The 22,100-nt window shown below is 48.5% G+C and overlaps 7 protein-coding genes across 7 annotated transcripts; 3 read left to right on the top strand and 4 right to left on the bottom strand.

Moving 5' to 3' along the window:
* Nucleotides 1–424: 424 nt before the first annotated feature.
* On the bottom strand, nt 425–1,386 carry KD926_011262 (Isochorismatase hydrolase; the record flags this gene model as incomplete). Its single annotated transcript, XM_053103526.1, has 4 exons — nt 425–581; nt 637–704; nt 777–1,047; nt 1,142–1,386. 4 exons carry the CDS (start codon nt 1,384–1,386, stop codon nt 425–427), a joined length of 741 nt encoding a protein of 246 aa, XP_052953109.1.
* Nucleotides 1,387–2,140: 754 nt separating this feature from the next.
* KD926_011261 (uncharacterized protein) lies at nt 2,141–2,641 on the bottom strand (the record flags this gene model as incomplete). The annotated part of the gene is made up of 1 exon (XM_053103525.1): nt 2,141–2,641. One exon carries the CDS (start codon nt 2,639–2,641, stop codon nt 2,141–2,143), a length of 501 nt encoding a protein of 166 aa, XP_052953108.1.
* Nucleotides 2,642–4,400: 1,759 nt separating this feature from the next.
* On the top strand, nt 4,401–4,979 carry KD926_011260 (uncharacterized protein; the record flags this gene model as incomplete). The annotated part of the gene is made up of 1 exon (XM_053103524.1): nt 4,401–4,979. The coding sequence occupies one exon, from the start codon at nt 4,401–4,403 to the stop codon at nt 4,977–4,979; it is 579 nt and encodes a 192-aa protein (XP_052953107.1).
* Nucleotides 4,980–6,798: 1,819 nt separating this feature from the next.
* Nucleotides 6,799–7,450, top strand: KD926_011259 (uncharacterized protein; the record flags this gene model as incomplete). The annotated part of the gene is made up of 2 exons (XM_053103523.1): nt 6,799–7,075; nt 7,131–7,450. The coding sequence occupies 2 exons, from the start codon at nt 6,799–6,801 to the stop codon at nt 7,448–7,450; spliced, it is 597 nt and encodes a 198-aa protein (XP_052953106.1).
* A 927-nt stretch (nt 7,451–8,377) lies between these two features.
* On the bottom strand, nt 8,378–9,231 carry KD926_011258 (bZIP transcription factor; the record flags this gene model as incomplete). Its single annotated transcript, XM_053103522.1, has 2 exons — nt 8,378–8,935; nt 8,995–9,231. The coding sequence occupies 2 exons, from the start codon at nt 9,229–9,231 to the stop codon at nt 8,378–8,380; spliced, it is 795 nt and encodes a 264-aa protein (XP_052953105.1).
* A 1,314-nt stretch (nt 9,232–10,545) lies between these two features.
* On the top strand, nt 10,546–11,623 carry KD926_011257 (aromatic alcohol reductase; the record flags this gene model as incomplete). The annotated part of the gene is made up of 3 exons (XM_053103521.1): nt 10,546–10,584; nt 10,642–11,066; nt 11,158–11,623. 3 exons carry the CDS (start codon nt 10,546–10,548, stop codon nt 11,621–11,623), a joined length of 930 nt encoding a protein of 309 aa, XP_052953104.1.
* Nucleotides 11,624–11,725: 102 nt separating this feature from the next.
* On the bottom strand, nt 11,726–20,662 carry KD926_011256 (uncharacterized protein; the record flags this gene model as incomplete). Its single annotated transcript, XM_053103520.1, has 9 exons — nt 11,726–16,935; nt 16,990–17,620; nt 17,694–18,101; nt 18,953–19,020; nt 19,185–19,314; nt 19,376–19,661; nt 19,723–20,019; nt 20,072–20,440; nt 20,649–20,662. 9 exons carry the CDS (start codon nt 20,660–20,662, stop codon nt 11,726–11,728), a joined length of 7,413 nt encoding a protein of 2,470 aa, XP_052953103.1.
* Nucleotides 20,663–22,100: the final 1,438 nt, after the last annotated feature.

The raw sequence follows: 22,100 nt of genomic DNA, 5'->3' as shown, positions 1-22,100 counted from the left end.
GGTATAGATAAAAAGCTTTTATTCTCTTCCTTGACTTGTATATTTATATTCTTAGATTTGTGCTCGTATAGATAATACACCTATTATTAATGCAGCCTTTCTAAAGTTTTGTCAAGATTTTGGTAAGTTTACTTCATGGTGTACAATATTAGCATACCACTGGCTAGAAAATTTCTCAAAGCCGACCGAACTGGAGGTTTTTCCCGCATAATATATTGAATTGCCTATTAATGATTTTGGGACGCTCAATTTAGGGATCATGTACATAATTATAACCAATCCCACTGAGTCCTTAATTTGATTCTCAAGATAGTCCGAGACTACCAACTGGGCCTATGGATTTTTCCCATGCTAGAACGTTTGACGGGTCCTTTCGACGTTGAAGTAGTTGGTTGATACATTACATTCGAGAAAATATTTCAATTCATGCAACTGACGACCCTGAAGCCTTCAACCCTGCAAGCGCCTCCTCAATCGTGATAACCTTGACCGGTATCTTCGGGAAGATGTCGTAGAGGATGGAATGTTGGATTTTCTCCCCGGAAGGATCAGGCTCGATGGTATTGTTTGAAATGACATATCTGATGTTCTGTCAGAATGCATCCTTGTCACAGACCAGGGGGGAGAGTAACTTACACATTATAGTCCAAATCAAACAACCTCAACGCCGTCGCGAGTATGACTCCCGATGTTCGAATACCAGACTAGAGAGATGTAAATCATTAGCAATCCAACGGTAAATTACCCCATCATTGTGAACGGCGGCTCAAACTCACCAAAATCACAGTATCTATCTTCTGGCTATTCAGAATCTCCTCGATCGAGTTCCCAGCCCCGGCATAATATCTCGTTTTTGGCACCACCACATCATCGTCCTCCGTCTTGAAGGCTTTATAGATACGACTCTTCGCGCTGGACTCTGTCAAATTGCCAAGTCCCTTCGCGACAGACGCGAATGGTGTGTCAGGTCCAACTTCGGGGCGCTGAGATGTGGAAAAATAGATGCGCGTGAAGATGTTCAGCGGTTGGGGGATATGTTCGTGAACTCTGATTAATGTAGTTTAGTATTGACATGAATCCTGACAAATATGCCGTGGATTGGAGAAAGGATAGGGCAATGGAAATCTTTAGGAAAACTTACGCGTCAATCCAGCTCGCGGTATTCTTGATCCATTTCTTTCCCTCGTCCGTGGTGTTTACGTTTGCGACTACCGCGTCGATAAGGTCGAGGTTTAGCACGGCGAAATGGGTTCCGAATTTCCTAGGCGAGGTTTCAACGGTGGAAGCTTGGTTTAAGAGGTAGACTGGTTGGGTTCCTGGTTGAGCTGCGAGGGCGAGAGGGAGCAGCGAGAGTGCCCGGAAGAGCATGGACAGCCGGAGCACCATTTTGTGGTGGACAGCAATCTATGAGGCAAAGAACGAGAAGAATGTTTTGACTGAAGACTGGAGAGTAAATGGCCGTAGTGTGATATCTTATTAGGCTTTCTTTTCGTAACTCAATTGGTGTTGTGCTGCGCGCTTTATCCCTTGCGTCCGTAGACGCATTTAATTCTGCGGGAGAAATTCACAGTAGTGATGCGTCCATTTGCTAGGAATCAAATTCGTAGTCAAATAATCAACCGACAGAAATCAGTTGTTAGACAACTTCCAAAGTCTGAAGGACTGGAAATTCTCAGGAGGACATGAAAGAAGCCCGTACAGTTGCAGGCACACGACAGTTACTTATGACGTCACCATGACCGTGTCGCGGATGCATGCGATAATCAATCGACAAGTCTGGGAAACCCGACTGAAGAATGCCTGGCTGATCGTTATTGGATGTGTTGAATGGCTTCGGCTGTGGCTGCAACTGAGAGGAACCTCAGGCTACCATATATTGACCTACTCAATGAGATTAGCGTCATGTGGCATGTGTATGCATCACACAAGGATTACCTGAAAATGCACTCCGGACTATAGCTTTGGTCGAGGTATTTTGCGCCGTGTCTGTTAAATTTGACATTCAACCAAGCCGGGCTGAGGTTTGTCTATCCATTCTACCGATCCACTACCAGTCTAATATTTTCTAAGCTTCCAGTCCAAGTCTGAAAACCCATCCAGACGATGCTGTTGCGAATTCTTCCAAAACAACCTCAATCTATCACCCCACACACCCCTTACTCGTAACCACCGTCTGCGCCTTCTTACTCTTATTGATCATCGCCAAATGTGTCGCTTCGGTATCAATCTCATTCACCGATCTCCGAAGCTCAACGTACCCCTCATCGTCAAGCGCATACAGCGCCTCCTTCAACCACACCCGACACGTCATATTCTCCTTAAACCGACCGGAGTATTGGATGGGGACTTCGCCCAACCGAACACCGACGGCATCATGCACCACCGGGTCCAAGACGCCCAGTTTCAAAGTTAGCAGGACGCGGTTGAAATACGAAGCATCGGTGATTAGTTGCATTTCGTATTTCCAGACCGTGGGGTCCGTAGTGTCTGGGTTGATGAGGTGATACATCATCCCGCGAGAGTCTGGTTTTGCCAGGTACAGGGCCCAGTGAAACAGGTAGCTGTCGCCGCGGTCTAAGAGGAGGATGTAGAGAGCGGTGGGGTCGAGACTTGAGAAGGGATCCTCCATGTTGAGAGACATGTTTCAAGTCGATTTTGAGGTTTGAAGCAAAGATAGGAGCGCTGCTGTGTCGAAGCAGTGGAGACACCAAGCCGCTATCAGGTAAATATTTTCACCGAAGCCTGAGAGGAAACTATACAGAGTCCCTGGATCTTACGCGCATCAAATCATCGTAAGTCTTGTGGGTAAACCGCGCCTGTCAAAGGAATTAGCACCGAGTGATATACCAGCTGGCCATGAAGGAGGATACCTTGATTATAGACTATCCATTTTTTCAATAGAGGAAACGCAAAATGTTGACGCAGCAGTTTATGGTCGTGGTGAAGCAGAGGGAATGCGGAGTCATTGTGAGGAATTTATCCATGACTCGCCGAGCGTGGCACCAATGAGCCATCCCAATCCGGTTAGCGTCCTGCAAGGCTTTTGTGGCACGTGCCGAGCGATTTATTCCGGCTAAAGATAGAAACCAGCTATAGACAGGAGAACTTCGGCGGGCTGGTGGCAAATTTGTTATGGAAGAAAGGAGAGGTTCTTGCTAAGCCACACACGCAAATTGTTATGAAATGCACAGGGGAAGGAGGGCAGAATGACACTGTATCGGCTACACGCACGTAGCCTACTAAGGAGCGAATGCCTTTTGAATGATAGGGCTCTTAATTCTCTTGCATAACGATTAATCTCTTCTTCTATAATAGATAAAGGGGTAAGTTCCTCAGGGGTTCGAGTGTGCGAGCCAAGCCGCTAGATCACGTAATCTCATAGATTCGTATCACAAATCAATAGCACTTTCACAGGAAGACCTACTCCGTACACAGTAAGTAGGTTCTGCCCTTTCTATAGAGAAAGGGACGCCGTCGCTAAGGCGAATAGGACCGCTACATGAGTTAATGCATCAAAATTAGCAGTAAGAATAGATCATAAACCCGCTCTACCCAACTCCAGTAAGAAGCATTAGAGCGATATAGCGCCATATGATAGTGACTAGACAAGAATCGGGACAACAACATCTTCGCAAGTAGATCCTGATAGTCCTTTGCTCGCGAGACGTTAGAGGCTGCCCTTTTTCTTACAGGAGCATTCAAACGGTTTTTAAGCCACACATCATGAGGCGGCAGGATTAAAAAAGCAACTAGGCTTGGATAGGACTCGTAGTCCCTATGAGCCTCAAAACTCATGCAGGAAGAGACACACGAGATATGCGGACAAACATGCACAAATCTAAGTAATGCATAACTACTACTGTAGTGTCAGCTACAGGTACTAATCCGGTTATTTCTACGATCCAATACATTTAAAATTGTAATCTTTAAACTGCCCAAAGTAGTAAATATAATACATCAGCTGTATCAGCCTTCCACATAGAAGAATCTCCCCCTGGAGCCTACGATATTAGATATTCACTTTCTGTTTTGTCTTCGGCAGCCTGGGTAATAAGAAGTTATCATGCATATATTTTTTGAAGTTGATTTCTGCGTTCTTATACAGACGTCTACAGAATAGCCATCTGTAATCCACTTTTGCCGATGGTTTAAGACTGCCGATAAATCCTCGGGGGAGGTAAGTCCACGAGTCCCAAACAATAGTCACTTTTTCCAGCGCTCTGGCACTAACAATCAGGTTTTAGTCATGAATTCGCCCGAGAACCTATACGAGCTTGGCATTCTAAACACTTCCATTCCAGTCGTCTGCTCTCACGCAAGCTTTTTAACCCCAGAGGGAGCAGAGCTTTTAAGACGCACAAATCAGTTTGTGTCTATTACTTCCGAGTCAGAGATGCACTATGGACATGATCATCCTAACAATCACTATCATGGATCATTCCGCATTAGGTATTGACACGCATTTCACCTTTTCCACTGATATGATTACACAAGCGCGCATGTGGCTCCAGAGCGCCCGTTTGGCACTCTATCGTCTCCTCTTACAGAGATGGGAGATTACCGCAAACAGCCTTATGTCAGTAGACCAGGCTTTTTTTCTGGTGACACGGAAAGGGGGTCTTGCACTTCCAAGACCCGACCTGGGAGTGATTACCAATGGGGCAAAGGCAGATATCTTGGTTTGGGACGGAGGTTCGCCTGGGATGCTCGGATGGAACGATCCGGTTGCTGCTATTGTCTTCCACTCTAATGTTGGGGATATCAAGCATGTGATGGTTGGTGGAAAATTCACGAAAAGAGATCGACGTCTCACCTCAACTGATTACCCTACGCGCCGTGACAAATTTCTCGGTACCGCAGCCAAAATCAAGTTTATCTGGAAAAAAGACCATTTCCTGTTCTTGAGGGCGTCTTCCCGGAATCGGGCTTGCAGTATTCCGGGCTTGCAGTATGGGCAAGTCCCCCGGGCAAAAGTTTAGAATTGCACATGGCAAACGTGTGATGACGAAAGACATTGATCCTGGCTAGGGATATAGAAAGTACTTGATTGAATTTGTGGCTCAAAGGTAGTCAGCCCAACTTTTTGAGGAAGCGACGAGACATCATCATCAGTCTAATTTCCTATATTTGATGATATTTTGGTGAATTGATATTGTCGGTTGACTTGGTCATTGCCCTAAGCAGATATCCTATCGATTTAACTGAATGTAGGTATATGCTCGGTGGGTAAAAGTGAAGTGTTATTCTAGACTACTCGCTTCGTTGAAGATATATCAGCTGCCTATGCCAAGGAGTCACATGACTTAGGCATATCAGCTGAATAATGGTTCCAACAGATATGTATGGTTCGAGGCATTGAAATGGGCAATCACAGGCAGTTCGGCGAGATGAATCGCGAAATAGAGAATCGAGATATGTAGTTAATTCTGGATCGCCGGGTTTTGTGTTGAAGAGCCGAGAGAGGCGTATGATTATGTGTAGGAACAGCGTCATTTTAAGAAGCTTGTGCTTTCGGACAGTATTTAAAGATCGGTTGAGATTGATCGACCACATTAACTAGACTTTAATTTGGATAGTAACAAGGAGGAAAGTTTCGCAGATAAAGTGCTTAGCTTCTCCGATCGTAAGATAAATTAGGCTATAAAAAGAAGATTATATTAACACACAAAGATATCTACCATTTACCTTTAGATTGATAAGATGACCCCATGCTTGGTAAAGGAATAATAGTACATATTATGCTTAAGACTACTAGAAAACAGTGTTCTCTCATATTAAGAGGAAGCCTGCTCATATAGAATATTTCTCCTGTCTTCCATCTTCAATTTTTCTTACCTATGCTATTATTGTAGGGGCGTTGCGACTTTCCATGGAGAGGTATGGCGTAGCTCTAAGCGAGATCCAGCTGGTAGCGGCGAGAGCTATGCGCGAAGAGAAAATTGACTACCTGGATTTAGCCGTTTGGGATTATAGGAAAGTAACCCATGAAAGTCCATTCTCTGGACGCACTCTGCTAAGCGTGTTCACGGAGCTACCCCGATCGTCGGTACGCGTAGGCGCATCGGGCCACATCATGACACTCAACCAGGCCCCGAAGTGCTCAACGCGGGCTGTGACTTTGTTATTCTTGGAAAGGCAGCTATTCTGGACCCCGGCTTTGCGCGAAGCGCTGTGAAACATGCTGACTACCGCCTACCTAACCTACCTGTTACAGATAGTTATCTGCGCCCATCAGGGCTGAGTGAGCGATTCATCGACTATATGAGGACATGGCCAGGTTTCGTAGCGAGCGAGTCCTATTCAGACAATTAGCCTCGGTTCTTGCCACACGCATTGGTGGTGTCCGTACCTAGATGAGGAGCAGAACGGAAACAGAAGGAATATTCGAGTCTTCTAGCTAAAGATCATGAATGAGGCGAGTCATTTGTACACTAGCAAAATAGAACAGTGTTGGATTATTTTCGACCAGTTTCCGTGCCATTAATGTTGATTTGTAAACTGCATTAGTTAACTAACTACTCATCCCAGCATTACTCAGCATGGCGCCAAAAATAGAGCGAAATGACCAGAGCTGATGTGGCCAAATTGATAAGCGGGGCCGGCATGGCTAAACGTCTCACGATTCGAAATATTTAGATGTGGATATCGAGCACTGCTCGTGTTCACGCCAGGTCAGGCGCACATTCAGCCATAGAGGCCTTGTTCCGAGACCATTCAGTACCAGACAGTCGTCAGCCATGTTCATTCCATACACTGGTCCCTCCTCAAAGAAAGACGCCAGCACGCGTCGAGCAGTCAATGCCTTTGTGGCGGCGGATGCCGGAAAAAAGCGTCGTCAGCAGAAAGGGGCCTCCGGATCCCAACAAGATGACAGGTATCCTACAGTGGGTTCAGGTCCCCGGATCTGGCGACCCACAAGAACCATCGGATGAGACCCGCCGTGATCGTCGTCGATCGCGCACTGACAACTCGAGCCGACTGCCATCCGTTAGGAAACCGCTAGGGGCCGGAAAATTCTACCCCATCGAAGGCATAGGCTCAAAGGGTCCCTTCACATTGCATGCTCTTAGTCATTGTGGGTATAATCGCTCGCTAATTTGGCTTTGGACTGAGGCATGTTCCATATCTAGACTTCGATATCCTTCTACCCCACGACGCGAACGCTCTCGGTCTAGGTGGCGCTGCAAAAAACACCTATAGCTCCGGGCTCCTTTCATGGGCTTCTCAGTATGACATCATACTTCATGGTCTGTCGGCGTTCACGCTCTGCAGCGTAGAAAGTCAGGATGCTACCGGTGCAACCAGTGATGCGATTCTGTATCATCGCAATCGGCTTCTTGGCGACCTACACGAGAGACTTTCACGTCGACAAGTGGATGATGTTCTGATCCAAGCAATATGTCTTTTGATTCCTGTGGACGACTATCTGGGGTACGTTGAATATGGCTAAGTACACCTGAAAGGTCTCTAGGACGTTGTCCAGATACGCGGTGGGTTCGATCAGGTCGGAAGCTCGGACGCAGATGCTTTTGGAAAGAACCTGCGTATGACCATGCTTGTCGTGACCAGTATGGTGGAGTTTCACTTGCAAACGAACATTTCTGATCAGCCTCTGGAAACGGCGGTACTAGCTGGACTATCCTTTCAACAGTCCGAGTTGCAGGCAAGGATCTCAAATTTGCCCAGTGGATTTCAAAGACTTTTATATTCCGGGTATTTGTCAAAAGAGATCCTTGAGATCTATGAGAGCTATACCATTTGGCGCTCCAATGTCGAGGGTATAGACGCGTCGGTGAGAGAGACCTGGCGATATTTAAGCCCGCGAAATTTGAACAACCTCGAAAAGTGCATCCTCGTGACGTTCACATGTTTGGCCGATGACATTAGCGCGATGGGTACGCATCCCGCAGCGCTTATATTTCGAAAGCCCAAACAACGCGCTCAAGTACTTTCAGCGATCACCGACCTCTGGAAAATTCCCGCACTGATCGACTGCATGATTTGGATGTGTACCGTCATCTCGACACCCCGTAACAAATTGTTGTTCTGTCGGGAGGCACAAAGTCAATTGATGAAGAAGTCGATACGCCATCGATCTCCAGCACGAGAGTGGAGTCAGATACACTCTATCTTAGGGCTCTTCATGATTGAAAGTACCCGTGAAGCGGACTGGAGAGAAGTATGGATTGTGGCATTGAACGACCTCAGCAGAGGTGAAAAAGAGACTCTCGTTTGTCTACCACGTCTAGCCAGAGGGGTGCCACAATAGTTGGAAACATGTTCAGCCTGGGTCTATCCAGAAACCAAGCATTCAATGGAGCTCTCGTTTATTCTTTCATATTCTGTCCTTTCCCGTCTTCTCGGACTTTTTCTTGGGTTATACGTAACTTGGAACTGTAACTGGAGCATTCTGGTTCCATAGCATACTTGATCCGTGGGGCAACATGTCATCTTGTAAAGCGGGATAAAGGTTTGATTGCAGTCTGAGACCATTGTTCCCCAGTAAACTGTCGAAATAAATATGATCGTCACTGTTCGGCATGAATCCCGAGTAAATCTGGTCATCACTGGACACTAGAGAAGCAATTGTCGTGAGATCGTTGAAATTCAATATTGCATCGTCCCAGGCAATGTCGATATGGCTGTTTTCAACAAGCATTTGAGGGATCTCCATGCTCGAGGCATCATTCGGCCGAGGATCAACCTCAGTGATAGAAAGCAATTGCAGCATGTCATGGTGAAGAGACTGGCGCAAAGATAGAGAAGTTGTTAAAGCTCCCATGCCTTCGACAGCCGCGCGAATCCCAAGACACAACCTGCGGATGTTCGCCATTTTCTGCTCCAGCTCGGTGACTTTGGATTCAAGGAAAGACATCCTTTCCTCTTTGCGGGACCGATGAGCTCTCTGCGCTAAGCGAATCTGCCGTTTCCGTTTCTATCGTCATCGTGTTAATCATATAAATGTAGCGTTCTTGAACTTTCATGGATACTTACGTCATTGGCCATTTCCTCACTCTCGTTCATTCGAGGCCGACCTCGCCTTCTGTGCTTAGTTTCAGGCTTTAGCGCATCCGTCCCAGTCGAGGCCTCCAGAGCAAGCGGATTGTCGATCAATCCTGCATTCACCATGCGGTACTTATCTCTTTCCGCCTCGGGTGAGAGGACACCATGAAACATGATGGAATCGATTCCCTGGGGTAGTTCATGGTCTGCTTCCCTTGTGACGCCCATCTTGTGTCGAACGAGATATGAAACGAGGAAACACCAAGATGTAAAGTTTGATATAGTGAAATCCTTTGTTATGGATGTTTGGTATTTCACCAAAAGCGAAAGGAACTCGCATCGTCCATTGTTCTCGCCAGCTGGCTTTATAGGTCTGGGCCTGGATGTATGATTCGGAGACTCCGACCCAATTCCCCTAAACGGACAGAAAATGAACAGGGGATATCGCCTCCTGCCACCTCTGAGCCGCACCGCCGTCAGCAAAATGGGAGAAACCCTTACGGAAACGGACAACGCCTATTCTTTGTAGCAAGGGTCTTATCCAAGAAGGCGAATCTCCGGAGCACCGATCGTTGGCCAATCTATTTGGATAGTGCATCAAGCATCGCGGCGGCTCAAGAGATTGGATGATGCGCAAGTTGGAATTATGCCCGACCTCGTATTCTGTCGATGGATCCAGGAGGGGATGCAGTGGGAAGCAATGGATTTCGTACCAAAACAAAAGTGCGGAGGTGCCTTATAGACCCGACCTGGTCCCTTCCCAATCGGGAACTGCGACTGCCTAATGCAGTTTAGACCGTATGCAGCCGTGTCGGCCAACGCTAGTCTCCTTTGGGACGGTGGGCTGAGGCGGCCTGTTTGTCCCGTTTGTCTAATTTGTTTATGTTGCAAATGCCGTCTATCCTGAGGTGGGGCGGTTGTCTTTTCCTCTCCTACACCTTCCTCCATCATATCCATTACTCTTATTCCCCAGAGTTCAAGCCAATCCTCTCTTCTCCCGATGCGTCATGACCCAGATTCTTTCACAATCTAAATAAGCATCAAGATCACGAATCAGCCGAGATGCGGCTATCTCCCCGAACAGCCCGGGGCTAGAGATCGTGTTTCGCAATAGAACAGCAAATGGGCAACTTGTGGCGTCGGGCAAGCCGATTCTGGGGCCTTCTGCAGAAATTAGATTGGAGGCATAATCACTGCCCGAAAGATGATTACTGATCGCACCGAGACTTCGAGATTAGGTTCTTTGCTTACTTTCAATCAACCCTTGCGATTTCGTATGCTGCCGACTTACAGGGCGTACCAGGCCATATGACGAGGCATATCCACAATGTGGCAATATTCGCCATTTCTCTGTCGCTAGTTGCGCGATGCTCCGGGATTTGAAAAGATGCTACCTTGGACGGCTTGATTATACTTATTCCCCGACGCTTGCGATAAGGTATCGCTGGGAGTACCTGTTGAGTGATTGTGTTCATGATCAACCCATTCCTCCCCGATCCAGCCGACGCTCCTGCATATAGCATCAGCATTTTCCACATCAACATGTCTACAGACGGATACAGGAACATCATCCTTGTCGGCGTATGTCAGAAACCCCAATTCCCCTTCCATCTACACCGAATCTAACCCCAACAACAGGGCAGCGGCTCCCTCGGCAGCGTCCTTCTCAAATCCCTTCTCTCTGAGCTCAAGTTCAACGTCACCGTGCTCACACGAGAGTCTTCCAAAGCGCGCTCCAGCATCCCCTCAGCAGCCAAGGTCATCACCGTCCCTGACTCCTATTCCCAGGAGGAACTTGTCAAAGCGTTCGAGGGCCAGGATGCAGTGGTGAACGCCATCACCAGTTTCTCCGTCGCCGAGCAGCTCCGTTTCATCGATGCCGCTATCACGGCTGGTGTCAAGCGTTACATTCCGTCCGAGTACGGGCTCGATAACAACACCCCCAAAGCGCAGGAACTAGCCCCCGTCTTTAAGGAAAAGGGTCTCGTGCAGGAGTATCTTCGGGAAAAGGAATCAAGTGGGTTGACATGGACTGCTATTGCTTGTGGAATGTGGATTGGATGGTATGTTAGCAATGCATATCCATTCTCTTTCTCTTTCTTTCCCTTTTCCCTATCTCGAAATCTAAACAGTGAGCTGACTATTCCTTCCAAGGTCCCTCCGCAACAACTTCCTCGGATTCGACTACTTAAACCGCACCGTAACATTCACCAACGACGGAACCGGCTACTTCTCCACCACCACGCTCAAAAACACCGCATTAGCCCTAAACCGCATCCTCCTGAACCCCAGCACCACGGCCAACCAAATCATCTTCACCAGCGACTTCGCGATCACGCAAAAGGAACTCGTTGAGACGATCGAGCATCTCACGGGCGAAACGTGGCAGCGAAAATCAATCAACACAATCGAGGTCATTCCGGTTCTGCAAGCGGCGTGGCAGAAGGGTGAAGCGTATGCGGGTTATGGGTTGATTAATATTGGGTTTACTGAGGGGTCGTATAGTGGATACTTTGAGCCTACGCGTCAGATTCGGAATAAGGAGCTTGGGCTGCCTGAGAAGACGATTGAGGAGGTTGTTAAGGAGGCTTTGAGGGAGGTTGGACATCCGGGATTTTGATTTTGGAACGGGAGACAATATTGGTAATATGTTAATGGGTTGCTGAAGTGGCATTATACTGTCTCTATATACAAATCAACCATGTTTTCACTGCTGGTCGAACTAATCATCATCCTTCGGGCCAATATCACCTTCTCCAATCTGCAACCATTCCAGGTCCTTCCAATCTTTCGAATAATCTGTCTTCGCGGCAGAGACAGTAGCTCTCTCTGGCGACGTCTCAAATAGCGTCACATCACCTGTCTTCGAGGATGTCTTGCCTATAGATTCAGAGTGGTCGCTGCTGTTATCACTCGTATTGTCGTCCTCACTATCCTCTGCTGTGACAACTTCGCTATAAACATACGGCGCGTTGAAGAAGGGAATCGAGTCCACGTTCCAGGGAAGAACGAATTTCTCCTCTGCTTCGCTTTCTGTATCAGAGTCTTCTTCTTCTTCTTCTTCATCATCGTCGTCACTTTCCTCATCATTATCCTCATCGTCATCGCTGTCATCCTCATCTTCCTCTTCCTCGTCTTCCCACTCATCTTCATCCTCGTCCTCCGACCCTTCGTCTTCCGAATCGCTCAATTCCGGCCATCCATTCTCCTGTCGCTGTAACGCCTTCTGTAGCACCTCATTGGCATTTTCCAGTACGTCCGCACCCAACTGAGAAGCTTTACAATCAACCAAACTCCAATCCGCCCCGTTCTTCATCAACAACTCCAGTCCATACTCCCAGCCAATAATCGCAGCCGCATGCAAAGCGGATCGGTAAGCTCCACCCACAGCATTGACATATGCACCTCGTTCAATCAGAAGCCCCGTGATCTCAGGGAAGGCTTGCGTGCACGATGCCTGGAGCGCGGTGTTGTACTTGCCGCCTCGAGCGTTGACGTCGGCGCCGTAGTGAAGGAGAAGCAGAACACCATCCAGATACCCAGCCGCGCAGGCTGCTTGTAAGGGATATCCGTAGATACCGCGCTTGACGTTCGGGTTAGCGCCTCTTCTCAGGAGCAGTTCGACAGATTCGTTCTCGGCGATCATCATGGAAGCGGCTAGTGGGGTGCCGAATTTTCCGCCCACAGCGTTGACGTTCGCGCCTTTCTTGACGAGGTATTTGATGATCTCGTGTTTGCCTGTGATGGCGGCGGCTTGGAGAGCGGTGCTGTATCTGCTTGGGCTGGTGGTGTTGATGTCGACGCCTTGTTTGAGCAGGTATCGGATGATGGGTAGGGAGCCCTTGTATGAGGCGTATTCGAGAGTGGAACCGCGGATCCCGCCGCAAATGTGAAGGTTGGCGCCGTGTGCAACGAGACGCTTGAGTGTTGGGAGATCACCAGCGCCAATTGCAGCGTGCACGGCAGACGGATAGTATTTATTTCCTTCGAGGTTCACGTCCGCGCCGGCGTCCAAGAGAGTTGTAAGCGCGTCTTCATCTTCCAATGCGATGGCGGCTATCAGAGCGTTGCCATATAGACCACCACGAGCGTTGATGTCGGCGTTTTCCTCGATCAAATAGTTGATGGCATCATCTGAGCGCCTGGCGACGCAAGCTTGAATTGGAGAGCCATATTTGCGAACCTGGGCATTAGGGTCCGCTTTGTACTGCCGAATAAGTCGCGCGACCAGTGTCTGGCAGGAACCGGAGATGGCAGCGCCAAGAGCAGTTCCATGTGTTCCGCCATAAAGGGTATGAGATGCGCCGTGGTCGAAAAGTAGCCAGATGACATCATAGAAGCCTCCAATGTAGGCCCCTTGCAATGCAGTGCCCCAAATTCCGCCCACAATGTTCGGGTCCGCTCCATGCTCCAACAAAATCCTACATATATCGGGGTCGTTCTCTGAGGCTGCTGCCTGAAGGGCCGTGCAGTATTTGCCTCCTTTCGCGTTCACATCAGCTCCAGCGTCAAGGAGAATCTGGACGATAGCATCGTGCTGGTGATAAGCCGCTGCCTGTATTGGGTAAACATTTTCAAACTCTTTTGTGAGCCCCGAATTAACATCTGCTCCCCTCTCAATCAGCAGCCTGACGATATCTTCCCATCCCTCGTCAACAGCCGCAAACAACGCACTGCCATGTTGGCCTACATTCTTCACGTTGACGTCAGCACCGGCGTCCAAGAGCAGTCGAACCGCGTCGATTTCCTCCTGAAGTGCGGCGGCTTGTAAAACCGTACCATGCGTCCCGCCGACCTCATTAACGTCACTTCCGAGTTCGATCAGGGTCTGAATGACATCTACATCACCACGAAAGCTTGCGGCTTGCAGAGCAGATTTGAAGTGACATTCCTCCGAATCTACCGACAAGCGTGCACCTTTTTCGATTAACTTGCGAACTGTCATCGAAGTTCCCGAAAAAGCTGCTGTTTGAAGTGCCGTTACAGCCTTGCCGCCAGAGAGCTCCGGTTTATCCTCAACTTGAAGGTTCACATCGGCCCCGTTGGCCAAGAGATCGTCTATGATGCGTTGGTCATCTGACTCTGCGGCAAGCTGCAAGCAAGAATAATAGTTCACCCGGGATGAATTCACATCCGCGCCCTTGTCGATAAGATACGTGAAAATGTCGTAGTCTTTCACATGGATTGCCACTGCAAGAGCACAGGCACAGTTGGCGTCGGGCGACGCCATGGCATTTATATCAGCACCAGAATCGACTAACATCTTGACAATGTCTAGGCTTCTTCGGTCGCCGAGGATAGCGGCTATTAATGGCATGCTGAAGTGGCCTTCATTGCAATAGTTCACATCCGCACCCCGGTCCAATAATAATTGTATCACGGCTGGGTGTGCTTTGTTTGCTGCTGCCTCCAGAGCAGTACAGAGAGGATACCCTGGCATAGTGCTGACCTCGTTCAAAAGTGCACCTGCTTCAATGAGTGCCTTGACAACTTCAAGATGTCCCCTCCTAGCTGCGATCATCATCGCGTTGTCTATTTCTTGTGTGTCGCCAGATGGGACACCGAGCTCAAAGAGGAGAGAAATGATATCAGAGTGTCCATTTTGAGCCGCGGCAATGAGAGCTGTTCCTCGGTCGCCACCGGAAGCATTGACATCCACGCCGGCGTCTGCCAGGACGCGCACAAGTTCTCTGTGTCCGGCAAAAGCAGCCACCTGCACTGAATTGCCATAATGCTCGTCGAAGAAGTCAACGTCCGCACCTTCCTCCAGGAGATGTTTCACGATATCGAGGTGGCCTTCCGCGCTGGCAGCATTGAGTGCATTACGATGCTTGCCACCCTTGGCATTGACATCGGCACCCAGTTCCAAAAGAAATTCCACTGCGGCCAAGTTCCCTGTCATACAGGCAGCATACAGCGCATCAGATCCTTTGTCATTCTCATCATTCACCCTGGCACCGTAGTCCACCAGTAAGCGTATCAAGTCAAGCATGCCCATATGTGCAGCAGCCATCAAAGGACACCCATGACGACCACCTAGAGCATTGACATCAGCGGCGTTTTCAAGCAGGAGCTCTATTATTTGCATATTCTTGCCAACAATCGCCGATGTCAGGGGACATATGTACCAGCCCCCACGAGCATTTACATTAGCTCCATGATCGAGCAATCTCTGAAACGTGCGCAAGTGGCCCTTTTCTGCGGCAGACGCCAAAGGTACTCCATATCGTTTGCAAGCAATGTTCATGTCTGCCTTGTAGTCGAGAAGGACTGAGACAACCTCGTAACGGCCCTTCAGAGCTGCCACTTGTAGTGCCGTTCCGTTTTTGCCGCCCCGGGAATCCACATCAACACCAGCGTCTAGTAGTAGCTTGACAACTTTTTCATGTCCTCGAGAGGCGGCCACATAGAGACACTGCGAGAGGATTGCCGGGTCTACCGGGTTGCATTTGTCAAGAAAGGTCTGGATGACATCTTCATGGCCAGCAACACCTGCAACCTTCATCGGCTCTCTGATATCAATGTCGTTGTTGTTCTCTATCAAGGCCGAAACGGTAGCAGGCAAACCGAACAGGGAGGCAAAGTATAAAGGGGTACAGTTCGAAGCCTTGTGAACTTGACCGACTGTTTTCTGAAGGTATTGGTAAATTCGGCACCATATCTTATAGTTTCCTCTCTCTGCATCAGGGGATTCAAAAAGTCTCATCGTTAGATCAAAGACATCTTCATTCGAGTCACCGAGACGGGCGTGAGATCCCCAGGCCTGAGCCGCGTAGGGTAAGAACTTGTATTCACCAAACCTTTGCAGAATCGCGTCACCATTGCCAGTCTGGTCCTCCGAGAAATCATCAAAGCACAAGTATGTCAGACAGACACTTGCTAGCTCAGTGTGAACGTCGCTATTTCCCACCCAAAATTGAGGCATAGCTCCTTTGAGGCTCTCTGAGATAAGGAACTCCTTGACGGTGTAGTGCGCCAGGCCAACCGATCCGTTAGCCGACTGACTGACAAGGCTTCCGCAAAGTTCGATTACATCCTCTGGGTCAGTGAAGACGGCATCAAAATCAAACGTATCCTCTGCCTCTGCAGGAATAATGCTGACACATTCAGCCAATTCACTGAGAGTGAGATTTCGCACACCTCGAACGAGCCATCTCAGTAGACGGTGGACTATCTCAACTTCGTCTTCGTTATCGTTTTGCAGCCTCTGCAAGATACGGAAATATGTGTCGTGCAAGGTTTTTGGTAGATCATCCAATGCATTTCGGACAGCCTTGTCATTGCGAAGTCGACAGAGCTGATCGATCTGACATTTGACCCATTGGAACATGCCATGGGCGCCTTGAATCAATCGATCGGAGATCACCTGATTCAGCTTTGGGTCACGCAGTTTCAGTTTTCTTGCTTTGATCTTCGCTGCAACCTCCGTTTCAACATATAACCGGATATCACCTGCGACGTCCTCCGGCTCAATAGAAGTGTTTGGTAAATCTTCGAACATGCGAGCGATATCAACCTCATTGCGACTTGTAACAAAAATTCTGGAAGAGCTGCAACTTTCCGAAATAGATTTTGTAGCGTACGCAACACATTCGCGGTCTTCGCTTTCGTCGAGAGCGTCAATAATGATGAATATTTCTTCGAAAGAATCACCAACGAAATGACTGAAATGGTTGAGGAGTTCGTCAAATTCTGGAGCGTAGGCTGGGTTTTCCTTGAGCTGTTCTTCGAAAAATGCCTGGATCCTGAGAAACACCTCGTCGTTTTGAGAGGCAATCATGGACAGGAGTGTACTGACAATGCTCGTCGGCGATTGCTTTTGGACGTCCTTGTAGTCGCAGTAGAAGTAAGCTAGGGCGACGTCTCCGCTTCGCTTGTGTTCACGAAGATAGTTGATGACCGTTGATGCTAGAACGGTCTTTCCAGCTCCGGCTAAACTATAGTTAGAACATCACATGGTTTGAATTGATGTGTCGGATGTCTTACGGATCGCATGCAGCCAGAGAAACGAGTTCGATGTCGACAGCCAGCTCTGAAAGAGGCTACTTTCGAGAAACCAGACACCCGTCCCGTCGTGCCGCAACTTGGTAGCTGCGTTATGATTCGAGGCGGCATTCACAGGCGCAAGCCAGTTGTTCACCTGGGTGATCCTCTGCTGGTCGATATATTTGGTGACAGATTTCTGACTGGATTCCAGTTTATCCCAGCGATCTGTTTGGCGCTGGCGTTCCCGCTCCGCCTTATTTCTCTCCTCACCAGCAAGTTCCTTCTCGGAGATCTCAACCTCGTGCTGGATACGAGTCATAGCTGATTTGATGTCCCCGACAATGCCGCCAAACTGGGAGTTGAATGGTTTCCAGACGATTTTCCATGCCGTATGGAGACCTACGGGGGTAAATGCTCGGACACCTCTCTGGTGCTTTTTGCCCTGGTGGAAGACATTTCGAGCTTTGACGCAGAACTGGACGATCGCCTGGAAAATGTCTACCATGGCCACTTGGAGGATCTTGTTATCAGGGTAGAGCCGAGGGTATCGGCGAAGAGTCGACAAGTGTTCTCCGATTTCCTCGAGCATATTCGACAGCTTCTCAAAGTATTCCCCAAATTCTTTCGCAAGCTAATATTTGTGAGTTGAAGGCACAAAACCAATGCCAGGCAAAGCCCCGAAGTCTTAGAGAGAGACCACCAACCGAAAGAACCACCCGCACCGACGCCCATATCGGGGACATCAAAGAGACCGAACCGGCCACGGCATCCAACACCGATCCATATCGTTCAATCCCCGTCACGAATTTGCTGATACCAGGACCAATTTTCCTTGAGATCGAGCCCTTCTGGGAATTATCCACCTCGCGAAGGTCATCGATCAACTGCTGCGACTTTTCCGTGGCCTCAAATATCTCACTCTCGTCGGGGGATAGATGCTGGATGAAATCCAGCACGGCCTCGTGGCATTCATCTTCGATACTAGACGCATGCGGGATCGCATCGATCAGTCTCCGACCTGAAGTCCTGAGCGCTCCAAGGGGGGATACCTTGTAGATTGCACCTGTCGCATGGTGTGGAAAGATGTCGGTTAGGCGACCATGGCGAGGATTCTAGGATTCCGCAGTTTCCAAACACAGGACAGGGCGGATGTGGAGAAAATTGTCTAAATTCATGGTTCGGTCGTAGCGTCGTCGCAGGGGCTGCCAGCATCTGAATTCTGACACTACGGCTGAGCCAGACCCCGCACTAGCAGACATCTTCCGCTGACAGTCTTGACCCACGACCGGGCCCATTGACTCGATTCATCGGAGTGACCCAGACCTCCCTGACGACGCTGGCATTGATCGAAAGGCTTGCGACCGAGCTCGTGTTTAGACATGCTATCCCTAATGATGTTATTGGATGGAAAACAAAATCAAACGGGCTGGTTAGAACGTCTTGGTTGACGCCACGTCGTGATGCTGGTGTTAGAAAGACAATACGAGAAGTCCGAAAATCGAAGGGGCCAAAAGGTCTAGCGAAGGCCCGAAAAGGCTAGCAGACCTGCCCAGGGGCCGTTATCGATAAGCCCGGCCCTTTAGGGACAAGCGCGGCCACGCCATTTCAATAGCCTCGTTACGGAGACAGGGCTTCTCCATTTTGCATAAGCGATTAGACGGTGACAGGGATACTGAATAAAGATCCAGAAATTCTCGGAGGTAACTTTCTGCTACTGTACAATTTCTTCACAATCTATAGTTCATCCTATGAAGCTAGTGATATGCTGAGATTGTTTGATTCTTTGGCGCATATATATATATGGGGCACATCTGGGAGTACTCGGCACAAACCCTGTGCCCAATGAGGAGTAATCGTTGAAGTGACTGAAAGGTTGGACATTATTGGATTCGTAAGGTGGGAATTTTACTTATTTAAGGAAAGCAGTTTGATTAAGCATGCTTGCTTGGCTATAGGAACATACCTCAGGCACCTCAAAGTATGGTCTGATGAAATGCTTGGCGGTTTGCACCTCAGGCAGCCGTTGCTTCCCTAGCCTGAGGCAGTAATAGCAATGCGGCCCGAAATCTCAGGCCACGACAATACTCTCACTTTTGATAAAATATACCTCGTGCGTCATACAGCGTAGAATCTTGAAAACATGAAAGAAAATTGCCATCAACAAGTAGAACCAGACACGGTCTCGAGATCAATACTGCCGTTTTGATCATCCTCCGAGAAGATATCCTCCAGATACGGCACATTGAAAACATGGCCCCGATGAACCTCCCGAATGGTCCCCGCGCTGACAACAAGCCAGAGCAGTATCACCATCGTGCTAAATATCTGATCGAGCAGTCAATGCTTCAACTAATCCCAAAGGGTGTAACAAGGGAAAGCAACTTACCGTCCCCATCACTTTAAAAAACATTGATGACAACTCAACCCCGAGTTGAATCGTGTTGACGCAGAATACCCCGAAGGGAAAGGTGGTTGCCCACCAGCCCATGTTGAACGGGATGGGCCATGAGCGGAACACCGTCGCGAAGGCGAAGACAAGCCATAGAAGACTGAACCCCCACAGTGCTAGGGCAACCATTATCCCTAATACGTAGGCGATATCGCCGACCATGGGGTGGATTGAACTGCCCTTGTGAAAGGCAGTGATAGACACCTTTCCCAGGTACATGATGCTAGGGAACGACGGTTATGTCTCAGCCAAGGGATCCGCATTGTCGATATCAACAGACATACCCGAATCCGCCAAATCCAACTGGCCCGAGTGTTAGAAAGGAGCTCATAGCTTGCTGCTTTGGGGGTAGTTTGTGGAGGATGAGGCGTTGATAATATATAAAAAGAATCATCATGGCCATAGACATGCTCAGGCTCCAGAGCAAATAGGATGTGATAATCGTTCCCCTCATATGTTTCAAGTCAGGTAAAATGGCGGAGACTTCTGCGCCGACGCCAGCAGCAACAATCGTTGCTGCAATGGGGACCAGCTGAACGGCTGTGATCTTGTCCAGCGAGGTTGTGTGATTTTGGCAAAGCCTAGGAATTGCGTCAGAGATATGATAAATATATCAGAAACGCAGCGTCATACAAAAGAAAAGCGATGGACACCGTGATCACAACCGAGAAAGCCGTGTCAATCATCCACGCCACCCATGCCAGTGTGGTTGCCCAATCTCCCCATATCGGAACACAAATAAAGATCCACATCTCGATGAGAGTAGCGAAGCCGATAGGACATGTCGCTAAGAACAAAGGGTCGACCGGGTCGCGCAGCATGACAGGCCAGACTCGCGGATATAGCATGTATCGAAGAACGGTTAATCCCGTTCCCACGGTAAATAGGAAGGCATTGAGAACGAAGACGACGATCGAAAGGTAGTATAGCCACGACGCGTGAAACGGAATCAAAAAGAGAAGGATGGCGACGATGCCTGTTCCCATAGTTACGGCGAACCATCTACCAAGGCCGTCAGTCAGTCACTCAACAGTCCATTGTTGTCCGTTATTCTTTCATACGGTGGTCCAAATCCCAAGACTATTCGCCGCCATCCCATAATGTAGAATCCAGCTCGCATCAGGCCAGTTATGTTATTCTGACTGTGGGTATTGTATTCTGAGACGGAAATTTAGCATGTCGAAGAGTCGTGCGCAGCTCAGCCACCTACAGCATGACTCCCATTCAACGGTCGCGGCGTTTAGCGAAGGACGGTATGGGTCGGCATGACGTACAAGTTGGGTAGCCGGACTGGACCCAGCGGAACCACCCCAAACAGCAACATCTGCTAGCAATCATCAGCTGAGCAAGATGGGGAAATGTTGTGGTTTGAATTATCTTGGTCTATTGACGGTGTCGTGCCATCGTAAACACTGACCTTGTGGGAGGTTTCCCTCGCTCCGTGGATGTCTTGGCGCACAAAGATGTTATCATGCGACTATGATGATGAGATAGGCACGATTGGAAAAAGGCGGAGATGGAAATGGATGAATACCGAAGCTCGGCGAAATAGTTGATTGTGGGAGGAATAGAAGGCCTGGCCGTGAGGAAGCTCGACAATGAGGTGGGCCACGTGCTGTCACATGCCAGACTCCAGAGCGCTTCACGGCTGTTGAGCTCGCTGGGATGTCGGATCAAGAAGTGTTGAGAAGCACTTGAGGAAAGATAAAGATTTATTTTGTGAAGCCCAACCCTGCACTTAGACCGTATCCGCTGACTATTCCATGTAAAACGCATCCCTACCAATCGTTCGGCTCCTGGGCCTATGTCAATAAAGGGAGTATGGCTTAGAAGCTATTAGAGTGCCAATGCTATCGCTGGAGTGTGAAGGACTGGATGAAGAGACCCTTTCAACGGAGACAGGAACAGAGGTAGAACTGACTACTACAGAAATCCACACTCTATTAGAAAGTTGCGAAGGTAATCTAGCTAAGTACCGCACGATGAAACCCGCATTGACAATTTACATAAAAAAGGTTTCTAACAAATGTTTATCTTCGACTCCATCTATTCTTTGGACACAAACAAAGGAGGTGAATAAAAACAGTAGGTTGCAGAACTTGGTCGAAAGATCTGAAAAGCTATGGTCTGATATATGAGTCAAACTCTAATCTATGAGCATACTCCGGAGTAAGCTCGGGCAAAAGATGTAGGTTAAATCGGTTCTAATCTTTCTTGTATGGGGATTGATGACGCTCAGACTGAACGTGTTTGGTTCTTTGGGGTCCACCAGAAGGACTGGCGCGAGCTACCATGCACGGAGCACCCCTAAAAGGATCTCTTCACGAGTACGGAGGATCCAGTGAGGGTCCATAGGGCGCGAAATAATATTAGCGGAAATGGCTCTGTGTCGAACTTGCAATTTTAACAGTATCCTAGACCCGATATTCCCGGTCCAGCATTCCCGATGAAAGACCTGTGGTATTGCCAATATAGCATTGAAGGGGGTTTTTACCTAAGGGTTTAGAGTGACTCACCTCGGCGTCACATTGTGCTATTCACTATTCCAATTTTCACGTCTTCTCGGAGCGACATCCCAATTCTCTGCTGAATCATATCAATTTCCCAGCGTAGAGACAAAATTGTTTTTATTTAAAGAATTATGTAGTAATTTTGACTTGTT

Source organism: Aspergillus affinis, assembly GCF_023601865.1.
Source record: "Aspergillus affinis strain CMG 70 chromosome Unknown NODE_92_length_155768_cov_89_032584, whole genome shotgun sequence".
Classification (NCBI taxonomy): Eukaryota; Fungi; Ascomycota; class Eurotiomycetes; order Eurotiales; family Aspergillaceae; genus Aspergillus; species Aspergillus affinis.
This window is presented reverse-complemented; position numbering and strand designations above follow the sequence as displayed.